Source organism: Telmatherina bonti, assembly GCF_933228915.1.
Source record: "Telmatherina bonti genome assembly, chromosome: 4".
NCBI classification, from domain to species: Eukaryota; Metazoa; Chordata; class Actinopteri; order Atheriniformes; family Telmatherinidae; genus Telmatherina; species Telmatherina bonti.
Genome location: NC_136622.1, coordinates 4,556,777 through 4,579,591, shown reverse-complemented (window position 1 = coordinate 4,579,591; position 22,815 = coordinate 4,556,777). Strand labels below are relative to the sequence as shown.

The 22,815-nt window shown below is 49.3% G+C and overlaps 1 protein-coding gene across 3 annotated transcripts in view; it reads left to right on the top strand.

The window, feature by feature from the left end:
- flna (filamin A, alpha (actin binding protein 280)) overlaps positions 1-12,635 on the top strand; it is a 45,404-nt gene extending 32,769 nt beyond the window's left edge. The window contains exons 24-49 of one of the 3 annotated variants that reach the window (XM_079239305.1): positions 61-234; positions 303-465; positions 545-705; positions 776-943; positions 1,031-1,154; positions 1,303-1,459; positions 1,547-1,736; positions 2,120-2,143; positions 2,578-2,825; positions 3,210-3,284; positions 3,885-3,984; positions 4,071-4,211; positions 4,299-4,427; positions 4,779-4,952; positions 5,458-5,619; positions 5,752-5,955; positions 6,029-6,181; positions 6,288-6,410; positions 6,500-6,766; positions 6,863-7,000; positions 7,146-7,261; positions 9,173-9,305; positions 9,383-9,559; positions 10,177-10,395; positions 10,468-10,665; positions 11,316-12,635. In XM_079239305.1, the coding sequence (XP_079095431.1) occupies positions 61-234; positions 303-465; positions 545-705; positions 776-943; positions 1,031-1,154; positions 1,303-1,459; positions 1,547-1,736; positions 2,120-2,143; positions 2,578-2,825; positions 3,210-3,284; positions 3,885-3,984; positions 4,071-4,211; positions 4,299-4,427; positions 4,779-4,952; positions 5,458-5,619; positions 5,752-5,955; positions 6,029-6,181; positions 6,288-6,410; positions 6,500-6,766; positions 6,863-7,000; positions 7,146-7,261; positions 9,173-9,305; positions 9,383-9,559; positions 10,177-10,395; positions 10,468-10,665; positions 11,316-11,500 (4,103 nt within the window). In that variant the 3' untranslated portion in view covers positions 11,501-12,635. The remainder of the gene's footprint in view (positions 1-60; positions 235-302; positions 466-544; positions 706-775; positions 944-1,030; positions 1,155-1,302; positions 1,460-1,546; positions 1,737-2,119; positions 2,144-2,577; positions 2,826-3,209; positions 3,285-3,884; positions 3,985-4,070; positions 4,212-4,298; positions 4,428-4,778; positions 4,953-5,457; positions 5,620-5,751; positions 5,956-6,028; positions 6,182-6,287; positions 6,411-6,499; positions 6,767-6,862; positions 7,001-7,145; positions 7,262-9,172; positions 9,306-9,382; positions 9,560-10,176; positions 10,396-10,467; positions 10,666-11,315) is intronic. The other 2 variants (XM_079239306.1, XM_079239307.1) reach the window with 2 other exon arrangements.
- Positions 12,636-22,815: the final 10,180 nt, after the last annotated feature.

The window sequence follows — 22,815 nt, the reverse complement described above, 5'->3', positions numbered from 1 at the left end:
AATGATTCAGTAAAATCGGCGGGTCCCTGTGGGGTAAGCGGTGTTGCTGTGTTTCTGCAGGCGTGTTCCGCGAAGCGACCACAGACTTCACCGTGGACGCTCGTGCTCTCACGCAGACGGGAGGCGACCATGTGAAGACCCTCATCAGCAACCCATCCGGAAGCCGCACTGAGTCTCTGATCACTGACCTGGGAGATGGAACCTACAGCGTGGAGTACACTCCCTATGAGGAGGGTGAGTTTCTGCTGGTGTGTGTTCCTGAACCGGTTTGATCCTTTCTAACGGTGTCATGTCCGCCGTAGGCCCCCACAGCGTGGAGGTTTGCTACGATGGCTCTCCGGCCCCTAAGAGTCCGTTCCGTGTCGCGGTAACTGAAGGATGCGATCCAGCTCGTGTGCGTGTGCACGGTCCTGGACTGAAAGGCGGCATCACCAACAAACCAAACAAGTTCATGGTGGAAACCCGGTACGAGACTCAAAACTTCTAGTTGGGTCCAGGAGTGCTTCCTGCTTGTATGTCTAAGTGCTGCGTCTTCCATCTGCAGTGGAGCCGGCACTGGCGGACTTGGTCTGGCCATGGAGGGTCCATCAGAGGCCAAAATGTCCTGCACTGATAACAAAGATGGCAGCTGCAGCGTGGAGTACGTCCCGTACGAGCCTGGCACGTATAACCTGAACATCACCTACGGAGGCCAGCCCATCGCAGGTAGACGGAGCAGCCAGGTGTGAAGGCGGTTCTGTCTCCGCTCGGCTCTGACTCTCTGATGTCTGAACAGGGAGTCCGTTCTCGGTGCCGGTGAGCGACACGGTGGACAGCACCAAAGTGAAGTGCCAGGGTCCGGGCCTGGGCAGCAACGTTCGAGCCAACATCCCGCAGGCTTTCACGGTGGACGCCTCCAAAGCCGGCGTGGCGCCGCTGCAGGTCCGCGTACAGGGGCCCAAAGGTGACACATCTTCTCCTACTCCTCAAGGATTCCTTGAAGGATTCTTTGGAATCAAAACATGATTTTCAACCTTTTCTTTGTTTGCAGGCGTTGTGGAGCCAGTGGAACTGGTGGACAATGGAGACCAGACTCACACTGTCAACTACGTTCCCACCAGAGATGGACCCTATTCTATTAACGTCCTGTACGCTGACGAGGAGATCCCACGCAGGTGATACGCGCACTCACACACCTCTACACACTCATTCAACACTGAAACTTCCTACCAGGACATTTTTCTGCCACGTTTTCCATCAAACTAAAAGATGAGAAACTAAGAACGCTGCCCAGTCGGTGACGGTCTCCTGTTCCTCTGCTAGTCCTTACAAGCTGAAGGTCCTGCCGACCCACGATGCCAGCAAGGTGCGTGCCAGTGGACCAGGCCTCAACACCACCGGCGTGCCTGCCTCTCTGCCTGTTGAGTTCACCATTGATGCCAAGGATGCCGGCGAGGGCCTGCTGGCGGTGCAGATCACTGTAAGTGCTGACATCATGAAAATCAGGAGACCTGTTGGGGTCTGTAGCCGGTTTTCATGTAAAAACTGGTGAAACTTGTTTCTGCAGGACCCAGAAGGGAAGCCGAAGAAGGCTAACATCCATGACAACCATGATGGGACCTACCTGGTGTCGTATGTGCCCGACATGACTGGCCGATACACCATCCTCATTAAGTACGGAGGAGACGAGATCCCGTATTCGCCCTACCGCATCCGGGCTCTGCCCACTGGAGACGCCAGCAAGTGCACCGTCACAGGTTAGAATCTCTGCTCCATGTTCAGTAGGAAAACGTGACGTTCTGAACCAAGCATTTAGCTGATGTAGACATTTTGCAGTTAGATTAGGTTTAATGTCTGCATCACATGGTGGTTCAGCTCCGAGGATCCTGTGGGACCTCCTGTTTGTACCTGCTGCTCATGTTTTATGCATTGTTGTTCCTCACCCTGTGCTCCTCAGTTACTCCACTTGTAAGCCCCTCGCTGCACACACACACATAAATACACATGCACACACTCTCCTCTCTGCTTCACACTCCACCATCACTGTGCGTTGTCAGCACAGTTATTGCCACGCCCCCACCTGACTGTCTGTTATTTGTCACTTTTTTCTCGCTCCCCGCTTCGCGCCGTTCCTTTTCAGTCTCAATCGGCGGTCATGGTTTAGGTAAGCCTCCTGAATGATTTGTAATGTAGAAGACTTGCTCTACTTTTCTCTCTTCTCTGTCGGCATGGAGGATAGTGGTACCAGCTCTCTGCACATCTCAGTCTGTCTTCTATATTTCACTTTTTCAAGCTTTGTAAAACATGTTTTTGTCATTGACCTAAAAGTTTTCCTTCCTCTGAAATAACAGACTAATGGACTAACGGTCGGTATGATGGCATGGTGGAATGGCTCTCTGGCTAATCCAGCTTCCAGTGATGCACTGAAACTGTTCATAACAGATGATTTGTTGGTAACAACCTGCAGTAGGTTGGAATAACCTGACTAGAACTCATCCAGCTTCAGCCTGGTGTCCTGGTTGTGGAATGTGCATGCCAAAGGCGGCGGTAGCACGCCAGAAACCCTCCTAACAGATGGCGTCTGTTTGTTTTCTGAAGGCGCTGGCGTTGGCCCGACTATCCAGATCGGGGAACAGACAGTAATCACAGTAGATGCCAAGGCTGCAGGAAAAGGCAAGGTGACGTGCAGTGTCTGCACACCTGAGGGGGCGGAGCTTGACGTGGACGTTGTTGAGAATGAGGACGGGACGTTTGACATCTTTTACACGGCGCCGCAGCCTGGCGAGTACGTGATCTGTGTTCGTTTTGGAGGAGAACACATTCCCAACAGTCCATTCCAAGTCACGGTGAGTGGTGCACGCCTCACACGGCCGCTTGGCTCGCACGTTGAAGCCAGGTGGAAGAAAAAACTCATAAAATGACAAGGATTGTGTTTAAAACTTCACAAGAAGCAGGAAAATAACAGTTAAAGGAACAAGGTTGCATTTCCAGGCTGTTTCATGACAGAACTGGAACCAGTAAGAACCAGTCGGTCTAGCACCTGTTCATGTCGTCATATTTGCTCATCAGAAAGTTTTTGTTGACCTGAGACAACGGGAGCAAAGATGCAATCTTTCCTGCTGCCATGAAAACGTTTCAGTCGTCTTCAAACCCTCATCATCTCTCTTTACCTTCTCAATCCCCCATTCCGCTCATACCAACCCCACCTTCACCACCTCCCACCCCCTCAGGCACTGGAAGGAGCTCCGTCAGACCAGCTCATGCAGCAGAGCCAAATGCCCCAGTACTACAGTCCACAGGCCTGGGTACCTAAAACATCACTTTCCAGCCTCTTAAATCCTGTTTGGCTTCATTTTCCTCCGTTTCTTCCCTTCCTTCACGTCGTCATCATCATCATCATCATCCCTCATAGCTCCATTTCACCAGGGTTCATCAGTGTCTGCTGTCTCTTCACAGGTGTTTCATTTCTCAGGGTGTGTTTTCCCACCATGTCAGAACCTGTCCTCCTGCATGGACGCTGCAGCAGAGTTGCACAGACTCAGAACGGCGTGTTTCAGCAACAGGAAAATATTTCCATTCTGAGAGATTTTCCAGAAATCACTGTGCAGCTCTTCTGTTCAGCGCTCCATGTTCAAAAGCTGCCATTTTGAGAACCATGAATGTGGGCGTGTCACACGCTCCACATTGTTCAAAATGGTCACCGGTGCTTTTTCATCCCCGTTCCATCCATCTGTTTTCCCTCCCAGCTCATGTCGGCGCCATCTTGCCCTCTCATCTCATCCTGTCGGTGTTTGGAAGCTTGTCGCTCTCGCTCTCTTTTCGTTGCTCACATCTGAGACGTTTTGTTTCTGGAAGTACACCTACCCCACAGCCTCCATATATCCTTTAACTCTCCTGTCTCCCAGGCAACAGACAGACCAATGGGAATGAATGGTCTGGATGTGGAAGGACTGAGACCGTTCGACCTGGTCATCCCGTTCACCATCCAGAAGGGAGAAATCACAGGTAAGAGGAGTGAGTCCAGGTTCCAGGTGAGTCCTTCATGATGATCTCCCTGCTGCAGGTTTAGACGTGTCCCTCATCTATTACAGGCGATGTCCGAATGCCGTCAGGCAAGGTGGCCAAGCCCGACATCACCGACAACAAAGATGGCACCGTCACGGTCAAGTATGCTCCCACGGAGGCCGGCCTGCATGAGATGGATATCAAATACGATGGAATCCATATCCCTGGTACCGAACTGTCTGCAGGCAGACTTAAAGCCTCTTTAATCCCGTCTTGACACCCTCCATCCTGTCTGTCGCCTTGTCCCTTCGCAGGAAGTCCCCTTCAGTTCTACGTGGACTACATGAACAGTGGGAATGTGAGTGCGTACGGCCCCGGCCTCATCCACGGCACCGTCAACAAGCCCGCCGTCTTCACGGTGAACACTAAGGATGCTGGAGAGGGTAGGTGGCGTTGGGTGTGGAACAGTCACCAGATGACTTGAATAGGACTTTTCTCTGCCGTCTTGTTGACAGTAAACTGATCTGACTACTTCCTGTTGGCTATGGTTTGTATTTCTGACTTTATCGTGCCGGAGTTAATGTTTCGGTTACGACTGCCCGCTCCGGAGACGTCCTGAACGAATCGGGCTCCCTGTCTGCAGGTGCTAGATGGACAGATGGACATGCTTCCTACACTGCAGGACCTGCAATGTGACACAGCTCCAACGATATGTCGTGCAGCTGTAAAACGGAGCCATGGGTGATAAGTGACTGCTGTAATCACACACAACTGTCAATGTCGTGTTCTCGTAGGCGGCCTCTCCCTGGCCATCGAGGGTCCGTCCAAGGCCGACATCAGCTGCGTGGACAACCAGGACGGGACCTGCACCGTGTCCTACCTGCCAGTTCTGCCAGGAGACTACAGCATCCTGGTCAAATACAATGACAAGCACATCCCAGGCAGCCCCTTCTCTGCCAGGATTACTGGTGAGGTCCACATCACATGAACCTGGACTTCCTGATCATCCATGGTCTCCGCCAGGCCTCTGTGTGGCGCTATCGACCTTCTGTTTCAGCTTTCTTCTCAGGATGAGGGTTTCTGGCATATTAATGATGGGTTTGCTAAATTTAGAGAACCTTTGGCTTCATTGTCTCCAAATTCCACATATTTTAGGTTTTAAATATTTTTTAGGAGGACTTTGGGTCTTATTAGCTTAAAGCTTGAACCCCATGAACCGGCCTTTAACTCGTTCTGAAAGTGAATCCTGACTGGGACAGTCTTTTGGTTGCTGTCCCAACCTGATGGGAAAAGCAAACACAGCGGCTTGGTCTCATGTTTAAGACTGTAGGAAGCAGTGCCGAGTCGGCTCACTAGGCTGACAAACCTCAGTACCTGGGAGGACGGAGTGAAACCAGGAACAGCCTTCGTCTGCGTGTTCTTACTGCATGTGGTCAGCGTGGATCCTGATTGGCCTCTCCCTGCTGCCTCCAGGTGACGACTCCATGAGGATGTCTCATCTGAAGGTGGGCTCAGCTGCAGACATCCCTCTGGACATCGGCGAGCTGGACCTCAGTCAGCTGACTGCCTCCCTCACCACGCCCTCCGGGCGCGAGGAGCCCTGCCTGCTGAAGATGCTGCGTAATGGACATGTTGGTGAGTTTGTAGCCGCCGCCCTCGTGGAGGAGGCGCCGCCCTCGTGGAGGAGGCGCCGCCCTCGTGGAGGAGGCGCTGATGAGCTGACGGGAAACATGGATGTTGTGTAACTCTTCCCTCTTTCTGCACCAGGCATCTCTTTTGTTCCAAAGGAGATCGGGGAGCACCTCGTCAACATTAAGAAGAACGGGCGCCATATTCCCAGCAGCCCCATCGCTGTGATGATCAACCAGTCAGAAATAGGTGATGCCAGCCGTGTGCGTGTGAGCGGTCAGGGTCTGAGTGAGGCCAGAACCTTCGAGCCTGCAGAGTTCCTCATTGACACTCGTGATGCAGGTACATGCCTGAATAAAGGATCGACGTATCTTCAGACTGGATGGTTTCTTCACACCTTCTCATTGTCCTACAGGATATGGTGGCCTGAGTCTGTCCATCGAGGGTCCCAGTAAAGTAGACATAAACACCGAGGACCAGGAGGACGGCACCTGTAAGGTCACCTACTGCCCCACCGAACCAGGAAATTACATCATCAACATCAAATTCGCTGACCAACACGTTCCAGGTGCGTACCGCTAAACAGTCTGGGCTTAGAGAGCAGAGCTGTGGTCTGAGTGGATGAAGCAGTGTGTGTGTGTGTGTGTGTGTGTGTGTGTGTGTGTGTGTTGCAGGGAGTGCCTTCACGGTGAAGGTCACAGGCGAGGGCAGGATGAAGGAGAGCATCACCAGGAAGAAAAGAGCAGCATCCGTGGCCAACGTTGGCAGCCAGTGTGACCTCAGCCTGAAGATCCCAGGTGACGTCAGTCTGCAGAACGCTGAAGGAGCTTCTGCTCGGCGGGAAACGCTGCCTCCATCTCACGCCCGCATGCCGCTGTCCTTTCAGAGATCAGCATCGCAGACATGACCGCTCAGGTGACCAGTCCATCCGGTCAGATCCACAAGGCCGACATCATGGAGGGAGAGAACAACACCTACTGCATCCGTTTTGTCCCCACTGAGACTGGCGTGCACACCGTGTGTGTGAAATACAACGGCATGCACGTGCCTGGAAGCCCATTTCAGTTCACCGTTGGGCCCCTGGGTGAGGGTGGGGCTCACAAGGTGCGAGCTGGAGGGCCCGGCTTGGAGAGAGCAGAGGCGGGAGTCCCAGGTTGGTGTGTGTGTGTGTGTGTGTGTGTGGGGGGGTGGGGGGGTTGTGTGTGTGTGTGGAGGCGAGCCATCTGACTCTCGGTCTCCGTGTGTTCAGCTGAGTTCAGTATTTGGACGAGGGAGGCTGGAGCCGGGGGTCTCAGCATCGCGGTGGAGGGGCCGAGCAAGGCAGAGATTTCCTTCGAGGACAGAAAGGACGGCTCCAGCGGCGTGTCGTACATCGTGCAGGAGCCTGGTGAGAGGAGGCGCAGGAGCCGAGCACGTCCGAGTGCTCTGCTGTCGTCATGACAACATACTGGAGTTTATGCCATGTCGGCACGTTTCTGCGTGTGGAAACTGTGTGTGAATGTGTGTGTGTGTCCGTTTCTGATCCTCTGTAGGAGACTACGAGGTGTCGATCCGTTTCAACGATGAGCACATCCCTGACAGCCCCTTCATCGTCCCCGTGGCCTCGCCATCGGATGACGCTCGCCGCCTCACTGTTGCCAGTCTTCAGGTGAGGCTCTGGGACACACACACATCCGTGTGCGCACACACCAGGCCACCGCTCACTGCCCACAATGCAGCAGCCGCAGTTTCTGCATAATATGGAACGAGACACATCCTGCTTCCATCGTGGGTTATTAAACTCCACGTTTGATATTAATCAGCTTTTATTGTCTGCACAGTCGTGATCCCCGTGGCTGTCTAGAGCCTGGAGCAGCCTAAATGTAGACACCGCCGCGTCGCTGGTGCTGCTTAACAAACCAGTTTTAGGGAGGGGTTTAACTCCTGATGCCTGTTTCTGTCCTGAGAGACTGAAGCTAGAACAGCAAGAAACAACTCTCCTCCCTGAACAGACGAGTCAAAACTAAAAGGAACCTTATTTTAAAATGTTTAAAATGACAGAGCGAGGTGGTCGCTCAGTCCAGCTAAGGCATGATGGGTAATGAAGGCATTCACACCCTCTGCCCCCCCCCCCCCCCCCCCCCCCTCCCTCCTCACACAGCCTGCGTATATGAAAGATGGACGGAGCCTCAGCGGTTAAAAGTGAAGCCTATGTGGAAGTGTATAAACCTGCAGTTCCCCCTTCATCCACTAGGGGCTGCAAAACAGAGCAAATCCCCATAGACTCCCATGTTAAAAATACCAACTTCACAGCAGGAATAAACATGTTTACAGCAGGAATAAACATGTTTACAGCAGGAATAAACATGTTTACAGCCTCGTTCAAAAATCCATTTTAGGTTTAATAGGTCAGGTTTACCTTCATGACACCTGGAGTGAATTTTTTTTTCAAACTCGCCCATTTAAATTTTATTTAATCTCGAATTTCGGCAAATTTAGGGGCATGTCCTTTTGATTGAGAGGTACCCGATCTCCCGCTACGTCAGAATGTACAACAACCGCGGTTTTTAGCCAGTTAACAACGTGACTTAGCTTTAGCCTCCGTTAGCTCCTGTTAGCTCCGGGTTAACTTGGTTAGCTCTTAGCTACAGAAAGCTCGGAGTTCACTTGATGTCAATCATCCACCATGACGCTCACAGCCCCCCTCTCAGCTCCACCTCTTTGCCCATATTTGTATTTTCTGGGCGAGACGACACGCATGCTCCTGCCAAGATGGCGATGGTAGGAACCGCCCACGAGCCTCAATTCAGCTCTTCAGAAACCTACGGGTGACGTCACGGAGGCTCTGCCCATCTTTTCTATACAGTTTATGATTTCACCTCAATTTACTATGACGTTTAGAGAACTTCCTGCTGCATAGCAACTAGAACCTTCCAAACAAACAGGACTGTGATGACCAGAAGATATGAATCCAACGTCATTCATCAACACTTCTCAGGGTGTTTTCCTTCCATGGCCAGACAAGGTGCAAGTTAAGAGAAACTGTTTGGTCAGCTGCTGCATTGTTGGGCCGGGCGAGGGCTTCTGGGATACAAGAGGACTGTGTGTGTTTCTCGTGCCTCGTTCTAAAGGCTGTCAACAGCCTCCCGACTCTGACGGTGTGACGGGGCGCTAAAGGGTTAAAGAGGATGGATACGGGCTGCTTCCTGTCTCTGTTCCCGCTCACAGCTGCACGACACAGAGGCTCATTTCTGGATGGAGAAACTAAGGCTGGGTTGGCCGCTCCTGCTGGGAATGAGCTTTCATGTGTTTAATAGACCCCCTCCCATGAAAAACCAGACCATAAACACTCATTCATTATAAAAGACTTCTATCCAGCTTCTGTTTATTTTCCACTCTGCCTTTTCCCTGATCAGCCCTCCTCTTTAGCCTTGTTAGCGACCTCCAGGTAAGCTAAACTGTCTGAGACGCCGTTGTCACCATGCCGTTCTGTAGACGGTTTGCTGTTGGGGGAGGAACAGGACTGTAATGTTGCTGCTGAGGCAGAGTTTGAGAGTGTGAGTGTGTTATTGTTGAGCAGGAGTCGGGTTTGAAGGTGAACCAGCCAGCATCGTTTGCTGTCAGCCTCAACGGCGCCAAAGGTGTGATTGACGCGAAGGTCCACAGTCCATCGGGAGCACTCGAGGAGTGTTGCGTCACCGAGATCGACCAAGGTAACCCAGGAGAAGCTCACCAGACTCCGGACTAGCTTAATGTTCCACGTGCCTAACATTTTTCACTGCTTGTGCAGATAAGTACGCAGTCCGGTTCATCCCCAGAGAGAACGGCCTCTATCTCATCGACGTGAAGTTCAACGGAAGTCACATCCCAGGTAGTCCGTTCAAGATCCGTGTTGGCGAGACGGGCCAGGCTGGAGACCCGGGAATGGTGTCTGCCTATGGACCAGGACTGGAGGGAGGCACCACAGGTAGCACACCACTATCTGCACACAGTAATCAGGATTCCTGCTCAGTATGCGGCTTGGTTTCAGTGTTTGTTGGCTCTTTGAGCTGGCTTCACTCCTCATGCCTGAAGTTTCGACCTTTAGAACAGGAAACTATGTTGATGTTGTCCAAGTGATGTAATTGGATATATGTTCTGAGTTTTCATTATTCATCAAACTGTTTGTGCTTTAAATGCTCGAACTGCACTAAATTCTGAGGAAGGTTTGTGCTGCGTTGCAGTTTGAACTTTTTCCCACTGATTTTGGGTCCTCATCATTGGAGACTTATAAAAAGTTGACCAGTAATGGGATCAGTGTTAAGCCTGAATTCCTGCCAGGACTCCTGGAGGCAGTCTGGTCAGTTTTGCTCCTGTTCAGGCAGAGAGGATGTTGTCATTGTGCAATGCTTTGGTGCAAACTGATCTGCATGAGGTAAAGTAAAACGGGGTACATAGTCAGAAAATAACTTAGATGGTTGGATGTTGAGTGCAACCTGTGAAACCAGCTAATTTCACTGGTTGAAGCTTAAACACGTAGAAACCCTGAAAAGAACAAAGTCTGAACTCTTTTTGATAATTTCACCCCCCCCCACACATCTTCAGGGACTGCGTGTGAGTTTGTGGTGAACACCAGCACGGCTGGCCCTGGAGCTTTAGCTGTGACCATTGATGGTCCTTCCAAGGTGAAGATGAACTGTGTGGAGTGCCCTGAGGGTTACAGAGTCACCTACACCCCCATGGCTCCTGGCAACTATCTCATCTCCATTAAATATGGTGGTCCCTACCACATTGTTGGAAGCCCCTTCAAGGTCAAGATCACAGGTGAGGAAGACTCTGATTTTTATTTCAAAGCCGACTGGGAAAACATGAGTAACTTGCTGTTCTGTTGTCCAGGCTCAAAGCTGGTGTCCAGCCACAGCATGCATGAAACGTCCTCCGTCATGGTTGACCCCATGACGCGCGCCATCAGCTGCTCTCAGCAAGGCGCTCCCATCCATTCGGATGCCAGTAAAGTGGTGGCTAAGGGCCCCGGCCTGACCAAAGGCTTCATCGGTCAGAAGAACAACTTCTGTGTTGACTGCAGCAAAGCAGGTGTGTGCCGCCGGGGCGGTAACGGTTCGATTTCCTCCCACCCCTCCATTTCATGTTTTACACTCGCAGTACCGGGTATTAGGTGCATCCAAACCTGTTTTACTGGGCAGACGTCCATGTTTATAAACCACATGAATGCACTTTCTTCATGCTTAGGTTTCTATAGAAACGCACAATTTAAATGTCAGGAAAAAAGATTTGATTTTTCCAGAAAACTGCATTTAGTTTATAAAATGCCTTCAGGTGTCGATACATGTTTGCTTCCATGTAAATAAAGCAAATTCAGTGGAAGTGTCTGAATATTACTGTCCCACCAGCTGGGTTTCCATGTTTCCCTGCTCCAACACACCTGGCTTAAACAAGTCGTTTACATGCTGTGGTGGATCCATTTTCAGGTGTGTTGGAGCAGGTAAAAGCTGAACCTGCAGGACCCCAGCCCTCATGGGACTGAACTGAAGAGCCCTGGTCTAAATAAAGCATCAGCTGTGCAGTGTCCTGGTGCATCGCTTCATAAATATCTGGTTGTGCGACTTTAGTCGTCCGTGGCCGGTTCTGTTCTGGGGATGAAAATGTTGCACACTGCATGTGGCGTCACTGTGTGTGCATCTCATATGATGTTGCAGAGACTCATGTGTTGTCTGAACCTGCAGGTCGTAACATGCTCCTGGTTGGAGTGGACGGGCCCAAGGTCCCCTGCGAGGAGATCCTGGTGAAACATTTGGGTAACCGCGTGTACAACGTCAGCTACCAGCTCAAAGAGAAGGGAGAGTACATCCTGGTGGTGAAGTGGGGAGACGAGCACATCCCCGGCAGCCCCTACCACATCACCGTCTAAACGGCCAGAAACTCGGACCACTGTTACAACTGCAGTCCTGTCGCATATCTAAGCAGTTGTTTACGACTCCAACACCCTCCCATGTCACACATTACATTTCAGTTTGGATTGTTTAAAGCTTTTCTTTTTCCAACCATCTTCACTGTAGTCCAGTCCAGAGGAAGGTAGCGAGTGTTTCTCTCCACCGTCGTTTGGGGAAGAGAGACTTGCACCTTTTTATTACTGTAAACCAGCCACTGGTGGTTCTTTAGGGTAGATTTCAGCTGTAGGTGGACGTTAGTGTAAACTGGTGCAGAATGCGAGGAGAACGCAGCAGCAGCAGCAGTAGTAGTAGATTTTGGCCCCTGCTTTGGTTACTGTTTACACTGGAGGAGTTCCTGCGTACATGTGTGGTTAATAATGGATCTATGAGCTTCTTTATGAACTATGACAGGACTTGGATCAAAGAGCGTCAGGAGTGATGTGCCTTCCTCGTGTTTTGATGCAAGCTGTGTGTGTGCAGGTCAGCTTGGCTGTTTTCCAGGAGTCTCCTTGTTTAAACGCTCAGCTTCTCTCCAGCATGGGGTGTTCGTGATGATTTTACTAACCCAGTTGTTACCTGCTGCTAGTGTGATCCAGGTGTAGCCACTGCTGTTCTTAGTTGTAAGGAAATCGTTACAAATCAAAGGTCATGTGAACAAACAGGAGGCCGTTAGCTTTCTTGCGGTTTGGTTAGCTCGAGCGCTCTCAACACTGGGAGACGCTGCTTTCCGTGTGTAGTCTGCATGTGCGCCACATGTGCTTTAGGTTGTAAAACTCCTTCAGGCACAGAAAAGCTTCCATCAGCAGCGGTTTGGAAGTTTTCTCATCCGTGAAAATGTTGAAAAAGGGAAGTTTCCAAACTTGTGCTGGACAGAGGAGTAAAAGTTGGAGATGTTGGGGTTTGTCCTCTCCAAGCACGATGACCAAAAATAAGAATGTTGCTTTTTCTGCTCAGTGTTTTGCATCTCACCCCCCACCCCGTCACTTCCCCACCTCCCCGTATTCTTGTTTGCATCCTGCCTGCAGGTCGGAACAAAAATGATCTTGTCCTAAATAAAGGCTTTAAAAGTGATTGTAAGACAGTATTTTGATACACAATAAAATATTTTTCTCAGTCTGAGCGGTGTGCTTGTCTTTACACTTTTCACGTTGTTCTTAGTGATCCTTGTAAAGTCTCATTAACTCTGCTCCTCGATCGCTACCGTCCTGCAGGTTTTAGGTGTTATCCTGCTGCAACACATCTCATTTAAATAAAATATTTCTCCCAGCAGCTTGTGAAGTTCTGCAGCTGCCTGTTACTGAGACGGTGATTTGAGTTGGCTGTGTTGCAGCAGGGAAATGTCTAAAACCTGCACCGGGACCAGAGTTGGTGCATGAATGAGGAAATCGTCTGAGGTTTAACTGCAGATGATGTGAGAACAGTTTGTGTACAGTGAATTACTAAAACATCTACAGGCTTCCAGCTGCTGTGATGCATCACATGGAATGATGCAGTTGTGGCTTGGAAAACGAGTTGTGAGGGTTGGGTAACACTAGCATGTACCGGGATGAGGATTCATGGCAATGCCCAGTTCACACAGACCTACTCGGCATAAAGCTTTAAGCCCCAGGTTTTATTTTAGTGAATCATGATCAGAAGGAGCAGTGACTGATGTATGGAAGGGTTTGAGGAAGAAACGGGCCACATGGAGCTCTTTAGCTTTGGCTCGACTAGATCAGCTGATCTCACTTTTACCTCTGTCATGTAAATTTAAAATATCGGCCAAGAGATGCATATTGTCCCTTTAACTCTTCTCTGATGCACAACAAGCATTTAAAACTGCAGCTGGAGCTTCACCCTGAAGTTTCAGCAGCTCTCCAGTGGACTGGATGCAGTCCTCCATGTCGGACCAGTTGGCCTTTGCACTGAACCAGTTCTCCTGTCAGAAGTCCAGTTTGCATTTGGAGCTTCCATGACATGACTGTCCTGAATCTTAACATAACATTTAAATGTGTCCTGAAGTCACCTGGACCTGCAGAAAAATCCAAGCCTTATTTCAAAGCCACACATGGTCGAGGTAGTTCTGACTTCTTGCTTTCAGTTTTCATGTCTGCGTCTCTGATGCTGGTTGCTTCACCTGCTCCTCGTTTGTCGTCAATATAATCTGCTTTCTTCTGGTTTTCAGTTTCCCTGCGTTTTCAGACAGTTTTTCAGCCTCTGGTTTATTTTCTGTTGAAGCGCTTCCTGTTTGTTCTGAAATAAAGTCTTTGTCGTCCTGCGTTGGGGTCCTTCCTCCCAGTATCATGGAATGTGTCATAGATGTACTCTTAACTTGTTTTCTTGTTTAGTATGCTTGTATGGACACAGAGGCCACAGATTGCTCAACGTGCACTCTAGTCTGTTTTTTTCCAACACAGCATGCCAGTAGAACCAGTATAATTAGAGAACTGGTTTGTGTCCTGTAGAAAAGGTGCTATATTTGCTTTGCCTATTAATCAAAACATTGAAAGCAAATTTCCAAACTTTGAAACAACATAAAAACTGTTTTTCCACGTGAATGGTTGGATGAAAACTATTTCCTAACTGCAACCATCCAGCTGAGGTTGGCCAGGTGCAGAACCAGCCAAAGGTTTGGACATACCTGTCGACTCATGATGGACAGGGCTGGTGATGGTCAGACGTGTTTGTCCTGTTCAAAAAGCCATCCCATCTAGACCAGCAACATCCCCACCACTGCTGCAGCCGGACAGTTTTCTCCAGGAAGTTACCAGATTATAGCCTGTCTTTATAACAGATTTACTATAAAGGAAGCAACCAAATTGGATGGAAACAGTTAATCAGAGAGGGGAGGATGGAGTCTGAGCTGGAATCTAGAGATGGGAAGGAACCTCTGCAGGAACTGGATGTCGAGGTAAGAGACATTCCACATGTTCTTCAGAGAAAATCCTACCAGCTGCTTTAAGTTATTCTTTCATAGCATGACGACAGAAATCCATTTAGTTTTACATATTTATGTATGGCTGAAGCTGCAGGGTGTAAACAGCGGGATTAGGAAAGAAAAAATGTCAAATTATCAACTAAAAAGCAAGAAAATGGGAGAAGTTTTGTTTTGTTTCTCCTTCTGTGGGATTTTAATCATTCCATCTCCATCTCCATCTTCTGCCGCTTATCCGGAGTCGGGTCGCGGGGGCAGCAGCCTAAGCAGGGAAGCCCAGACTTCCCTCTCCTCAGCCACATTTGCCAACTCTGCGGGGGGGATCCCGAGGCGTTCCCAGGCCAGCCGAGAGATATAATCCCTCCAGCGTGTCCTGGGTCTTCCCCGGGGTCTCCTCCCAGAGGGACGTGCCTGGAACACCTCACCAGGGAGGCGTCCAGGAGGCATCCTGACCAGATGCCCGAGCCACCTCAACTGGTTCCTCTCGATGCGGAGGAGCAGCGGCTCTACTCTGAGCCCCTCCCGGATGACCGAGCTCCTCACCCTATCTCTAAGGGAGAGCCCGGCCACCCTGCGGAGGAAACTCATTTCAGCCGCCTGTATACGAGATCTCCTTCTTTCGGTCACGACCCACAGCTCATGATCATAGGTGAGGGTAGGAACGTAGATCGACTGGTAAATCGAGAGCTTCGCCTTCTGGCTCAGCTCCTTCTTCACCACGACAGACCGGCGCAGAGTCCGCATTACTGCAGACGCCGCACCGATCCGTCTGTCGATCTCGCGCTCCATCCTTCCCTCACTCGTGAACAAGACCCCGAGATATTTAAACTCCTCCACTTGAGGCAGGACCTGACTCCCGACCCGGAGAGGACAATCCACCCTATTCCGGCTGAGGACCATGGTCTCAGATCTGGAGGTGCTGATTCTCATCCCAGTCGCTTCACACTCGGCCGCGAATCGCTCAAGTGAGAGCTGGAGATCACGACCAGATGAAGCCAACAGGACCACGACATCTGCAAAAAGCAGGGACCCAATCCTGAGGCCACCAAGTCGGATCCCCTCAACACCTCGGCTGCACCTAGAAATTCTGTCCATATAAGTTATGAACAGAATCGGTGATAAAGGGCAGCCTTGGCGGAGTCCAACCCTCACCGGAAACGAATCCGACTTACTACCGGCAATGTGGACCAAGCTCTGACACCTGTCGTACAGGGACCGGACAGCTCGTACAAGGGGGTCCGGTACCCCATACTCCCGGAGTACCCCCCACAGGAGCCCCCGGGGGACACGGTCGAACGCCTTCTCCAGGTCCACAAAGCACATGTAGACTGGTTGGGCAAACTCCCATGCCCCCTCCAGGACCCCAAAGAGGGTATAGAGCTGGTCCACTGTTCCGCGACCAGGACGAAAACCACACTGCTCCTCCTCAATCCGGGATTCGACTATCCGGCGGACCCTCCTCTCCAGGACCCCTGAATAGACCTTACCAGGGAGGCTGAGGAGTGTGATTCCCCTGTAATTGGAACACACCCTCTGGTCCCCCTTCCTAAAAAGGGGGACCACCACCTCAGTCTGCCAATCCAGCGGCACTGTCCCCGATGTCCACGCGATGCTGCAGAGGCGTGTCAGCCAGGACAGCCCCACAGCATCCAGAGCCTTAAGGAACTCCGGGTGGATCTCATCCACCCCCGGAGCCTTGCCGCCAAGGAGCTTTTTGACCACCTCAGCGACTTCAGCCCCAGAGATAGGAGAGTCCACCCCTGAGTCCCCCAGCTCTGCTTCCTCATCGGAAGACGTGTTGGTAGGATTGAGGAGGTCTTCGAAGTATTCCTTCCACCGACCCACTATGTCCCGAGTTGAGGTCAGCAGCTCCCCACCTCCACTGTACACAGTATTGATGGAGCACTGCTTCCCCCTCCTGAGCCGCCGGATGGTGGACCAGAATCTCCTCGAAGCCGTCCGGAAGTCTTTCTCCATGGCCTCGCCGAACTCCTCCCATGCCCGAGTTTTTGCTTTGGTGACAGCCAAAGCCGCATGCCGCTTAGCCCGCCGGTACCCATCAGCTGCCTCCAGAGTCCCACAGGCCAAGAAGGCCCGATAGGACTCCTTCTTCAGCTTGACGGCATCCCTCACTGCTGGTGTCCACCAACGTGTCCTGGGATTACCGCCACGACAGGCACCAACGACCCTACGGCCACAGCTCCGGCCGGCCGCTTCAGCAATAGAGGCACGGAACACAGCCCATTCGGACTCAATGTCCCCCGCCTCACTCGGGACATGGTTGAAGCTCTGCTGAAGGTGGGAGTTGAAGCTCGCTCTGACGGGGGACTCAGCCAGACGTTCCCAGCAGACCCTCACAACACGTTTGGGCCTGCCAGATCTGACCGGCTTCCTCCCCCACCATCTGAGCCAACTCACCACCAGGTGGTGATCAGTTGACAGCTCCGCCCCCCTCTTCACCTGAGTGTCCAAGGCATGTGGCCGCAGGTCCGACGATACGACTACAAAATCGATCATCGAACTGCGGCCCAGGGAATCCTGATGCCAGGTGTACATATGGACACTCTTATGTTGGAACATGGTGTTCGTTATAGACAATCCATGACGAGCACAGAAGTCCAATAACAAAACACCATTTGGGTTCAGAGGGGGGGGACCATGCCTCGCAATCACTCCCCTCCAGGTCTCACTGTCATTGCCCACGTGAGCATTGAAGTCCCCCAGCAGAACAATGGAGTCCCCAGAAGGAGCACCCTCCAGCACTCCCTCCAAGGACTCCAGAAAGGGTGGGTACTCTGAACTGCTGTTCGGTGCATAAGCACAGACAACAGTCAGGACCCGTCCCCCCACCCGGAGGCGGAGGGAAACTACCCTTTCATCCACCGGGGTAAACCCCAACGTGCAGGCACCAAGCTGGGGGCTGATGAGAATGCCCACACCTGCTCGGTGCCTCTCACCATGAGCAACTCCAGAGTGGAAGAAGGTCCAGCCCCTCTAGAGGGTTCTGGTTCCAGAGCCCAAGCCATGCGTCGAGGTGAGTCCAACTATATCTAGCCGGAACCGCTCAACCTCGCGCACAAGCTCAGGCTCCTTCCCCACCAGAGAGGTGACGTTCCACGTCCCTAGAGCCAGCTTCTGCAGCCGGGGATCGGACCGCCAGGGTCCCCGCCCCTTGCTGCCGCCCAGCTCACATTGCACCCGACCCCTACGGCTCCTCCCGCAGATGGTGAGCCCACGGGAGGATTTTAATCATTGTTCCAACTTATTTAAACCAAAATGTCTGAAAAAAAAAACATCAGCAGTAATTAAGAAAACAATCCATAAAAAATCTTTTCTTCGCTGCATAAATCTGGTTTTAACCAACAGATGACATGACTTAAATCCTGGACAGACAAGACACTCAGAATTTAGCTTGTTACACAACAAAGAGGAGAGCTAGAGGAACCACATTTCTCAAATTCTGACCCAAAAAAGATGGAAAACAATACAGGATTCTGATTTTACATGTTAAACATAAATCCTAACGGTATCATTGTTTAATAGTTTTTTTTAAAATAATTTCCTGTCCAGATTGGAAGCAGAAGACAGGAACAATGCCTTTGGAAGCAGCTTGTTCCAACAGGGCCATGGGTCGCAGCCACCATCAAAACATCTACTTCTACTACTAAACATAAATTATTTAAATGCCACAAAATTCTTATGAAATTAAAATTGCTTACATATAATTTGGGCAAGGCATTGGCCTTGTCAAAATCCTCCCTGGGACACAGCTCTCCGCTGCCTCTGGCCTATCAGCATTAATTTAGCTTCTTTATTTATCCAATGATGTTGATTTTACACCTTTCATTCAAAATCACAGCCCTGATGTCCAACTGCACAAGCGCAAACGTAATGGCACAATGCGGAGGAAGAGATGGGATTTACGGCTCTTTGAAGGGAGCCGGATCTTTGGGATCCGTTCATTTCAAAGAGCCGTTAAAAAACTGGCTCATTTGGCTCATCGTTATATTTGTTCACTTCCAAGAAGCCAGCCTGGGTTTAATTTATGTTATCCTGTAAATAATCACAGGGAGGAATGATGGGCAGAGATTTGGATCAGAATCATTTTGAACTCAGATTTTCCACCAATATTTAAGTTGGATTTCTTCTGAAATATTTACTTTGACTGATGTTATTCATGTAACACCTAAACACTTGTAAAAACACAATAAAAACAAAGCAGGCTACAATCAACTTCCATGCAAAAGCTTTTCGTACAAAATTTACACCCAACGTTTTTTTTAACAACACAGAAAAACTCAAAACAACCTTTTAACCCTTAAAACTCCAAGCCTGCTGTGTGCTGTTTTTGACCGCCTGACCTGTTTGTCCCTGCTTGTAAAATACCAACCCTTCCATATACAGTCAAGTAATGAACATCTTTTTTTCTGGGCTGTCATAATATGTCATCTAAAATGATGACATATGAAGGATCAATAGTTATGAGTATAAAAACTGAAGAAAAAACAAAATGGAAATCGAATGTCACAGAATTTAATTTACAAAAGGACACGGATCAGCCATGTAGAAGCTTTTTCATTTCTAAATATGTTTCTCTCAGGCCTTGGGCTATCAGGAGAAAAAGATCCAACATTCTAACATAAATCAACCAAAACTCACTTTTTTACCGCCATCTTTCGTATACGGTCTGTGGTTTTAATGTACGATATCACACGAGCCCTCCTTTAATGCACACAACTCTGCCTGATCGCTGAAAGCATCTCTGACTACATTCTTCTTCTACTGGTAATCGACAGGAAGTTGACACATTCAACTGCACAGCATCTCGGACAACCTGAATGAGTCGCTACAAGTTACCGGTGCAGGTACTCAACATGGCAGCTGTTGGTAACAGTGACTTGACTGGGAAACTAGATATAAGTGGCTTATGATCTGTGATCGCAAATTTTCTTCCATTCACCTTCTTTATCCAGCTGGGAGTTGTTCCTTTCTGTCACAGTAAGTGTAGAGGATGCAAACGCAGTGGTTGTTCTGGCATACCGTGAGCTTACACTGCTCCCCACTCTATCACAGGAACGTACCAGTTCTTCCTTTTCATCATAGTCTACGAACACACTGCTCGACTGCGAGAAGCAGGTAGACCTGGACACCAGTCCATCGCAGGCCCGCACAGAAACAAACAACCATTGACACTCACTCCTAGGGACAATTTACAGTAACCTGTTAACCTAGCATGCATGTGTTCGGACCATAGGGTTCGGACGGTGGGAAGAAGCAGGAGTACCCGGAGACAAACCCACGCCTACACGGGGAGAACATGAAACTCCACACAGACAAGCCACCGTTTGAACATCCCCCCAGCTGAGGCTTGCTGTGAAGCCACAGTGCTAACCACTACTTCACCGTGCCGCCCTAAAGTATAAAGTTATATGGAAATCATTTTATGAAACAGGAACAAGTGTGACCAACATACATGTTCATCCACTGTACATAGATATAATAAATGTGGCATGGAGGTTTAGTAATGTTTGCAACCTTTATGCTAAATTTCAAGGAAGGCCACCTTACTGTGGCCCTTTCAGCCTGTAGAGGTTTTGAGAACGAAGCCATTTAAAAAAAACCAACCTCAGTGTGAACCCTTCTCTCTACTTTCAGGACTAAGACTCTCTCCCTCTCATCTTCTTCTGTCTGCCTGTTAACACCACCTCTAGGCCTTCCTCTGCCTCGTCTTCTTCCTCCTCTGCCTCTCTGACCTCTGACTCTGAATTACAAGTATAATCTATTTTAATGCAAATCCTGACAGCATAGCACATTTATAATCGTAGATACAAATCACCATGAATTTATTAACCTAACAACAAAGATGTACCTAACAGGAAACAATTAGGTGAGTGTGGTGCTGTTAACCAGCAACATTTGTGTGAATGGTCCTGTGTCAGCTGTGTGAACCAGTGTCTGCCTTACTTTTCCATGTGCACCAGCTCCCAGGTCACTCCTGCCGCTCCAGACCTGGGCTGCCTTCCCTGGAGCTGGATGGACATCATGCAGGCTAGACAAGAAATAATTAGCTGACATGAGCTTACCTGGTTCAACTAAAACATCTGAGAATAAATAAACAAGCATTGTCCCTACTGACCTGACAGGTTCAATCACAATAAATAATAATTATTAATCTAACAAAAAATAACAATACAATAAAAATTACCTTGATAGACGTTAAAAAAGACGTTAGATGGAATTTGTCAGTCAGCCATTTAGTAATTATTAGTTATTTTTTCCTGTATTGATCCCTTTTGGAAAATCTGTTCTCTGTTTTTTATGTGTGTTTGTGTTTTGTCCTTGTATTTGAGTCTTTTTAATGTTTTTATTGTTAGTTTGTACTTTCTCTACTTTTATTGATAATGTAAAGCACTTTGGATGCTGTGGCTGTTTAAATGTGCTCTACACACACGCACACACACACACGCACACACACAAATATATATATATATATATATATATATATATATATATACATTAAAATTGACTGAGTGCGCCATCTGATGGCAGCAAATTGTAGTAGCTCTGCTTGCTATCTTCATTTTTAAAAGTACAAACTCACCTGGTGAAGAATATGTTCAGCTCATTAGCTCTGTCCAGACCTCCATCAGGCTGGTCCCCCTTTAACTTGAAGCCGGTGATCTTCTTCATTCCAGACCACACATCCCTCAGGTTATTCTGCTGGAGCTGACTTTCTAACTTCTTCCTGTAGTCCTCCTTGCACTTCTTAGTTTGTGTTTTAAGTTGTTTTTGTGTTGCCCTCAATAACTCCCTGTCTCCATCCCTGAAGGCTTTCTTTTTGATGTTCAGCAGCTTTTTCAGGTCACTGGTGATCCAGGGTTTGTTATTGGGGAAGCACCTCACTGTTCTTGTTGGGACGATGCTGTCCACACAGAAGTTTATGTAATCTGTCACACACTCAGTCATGGCGTTGATGTCGTCTCCATGAGGTTCACAGAGGACGTTCCAGTCTGTAGCCTCAAAGCCTCCTCTAAGAGCATCTTCAGCTTCAGCAGACCAGATGTTGATAGTCTTTGTGATGACTGGTTGCTGCTGAACGATGGGCTTGTAGGTGGAGGTGAGAAGAACCAGATTATGGTCAGATCTTCCTAAAGGAGGCAGGGCAGAACAACTGTATGCATTATTCATATTTGCATAAAATAAGTCCAAGATCTTATTTTCTCTGGTGGAGCAGCTGACAAACTGCTGGAATGTTGGTAGAGTTGCAGAGAGGGAGACGTTGTTGAAGTCTCCGGAGATCGCCACGAATGAGTTTGGATGCTGTGTTTGTAGCCGAGCAACGACGGAGCTGATGACGTCACAGGCTGTGTCTGGTGCGGTACCAGGTATTATATAAACCGCTACCAGAATAACACAGGTAAACTCTCTGGGTAAATAATATGGATGGAAGCTCACAGCTAACAGTTCCATGTCCCTTGTGCATATCTTCTCCTTGACAGTAACATGTCCAGGATGACACCAACGCTGGTTAACCAGCACTGCAATTCCACCACCCTTTAGCTTTCTGCTGTGTTGTCTACTGCGGTCTGCATGGACCGTTTTAAAGCCCGGTACAGACACATTACAGTCAGGGATGTGTTCATGCAGCCATGTCTAGGTGAAGCACATAATACTGCATTCTCTGTATTCTTTCTGAGACCTTGTTAGCATCTCGAGCTCGTCCGTTTTGTTAGCTAGCGATCTCACATTACCCATGACGACGATTGGGAGAAATGGTTTAAATCTCCATCGCTTTCTCCTCTGTATCACTCCCGCTCTGCATCCTCTTCTCTTTCTTTTCAACTCCATCGGGATTTGATGTGTTGTTTCGCTGATAATCTTGATTTGGGAGAGGTTAATCAGTTGATCCCGATTGTAAACAAGTCTTTCGTTGCCATGGAGACTCATTATAACAAGCCTTGAAAGAGCCAAAAATATGCAGAAAAATCTTCCTTGCAGCACACCCTCCGAGACCAGCATGAAATCTTCCGAAAAAAAGACCTAATTTGACCTAATTTCACTTTCTATGAGAAATCAATATAGCAAGTCAGAGCTACTACAATCTGCTGCCAACAGACGGTGCAATCTAGAATGGAATGAAGAGGTTTATAATAGTAAAAGAAACACGTGCATCAGCAGATTTCATGAGCTTTCCATGCACCAGTGCGAGTGTGAGCATGAATGTTAGTTTGTCTTACGGTATTGGCATTGTGATGGACTGGCAACCTGTCCAGGTGTACCTGCCTCTCGCTCGTCTATGCTCTCGCCCAGTGATTACTGGGACAGCTGGACTCCAGCTTCTCGCAACCCTGAACTGGACGAAGCGATTAAGAAAATGGA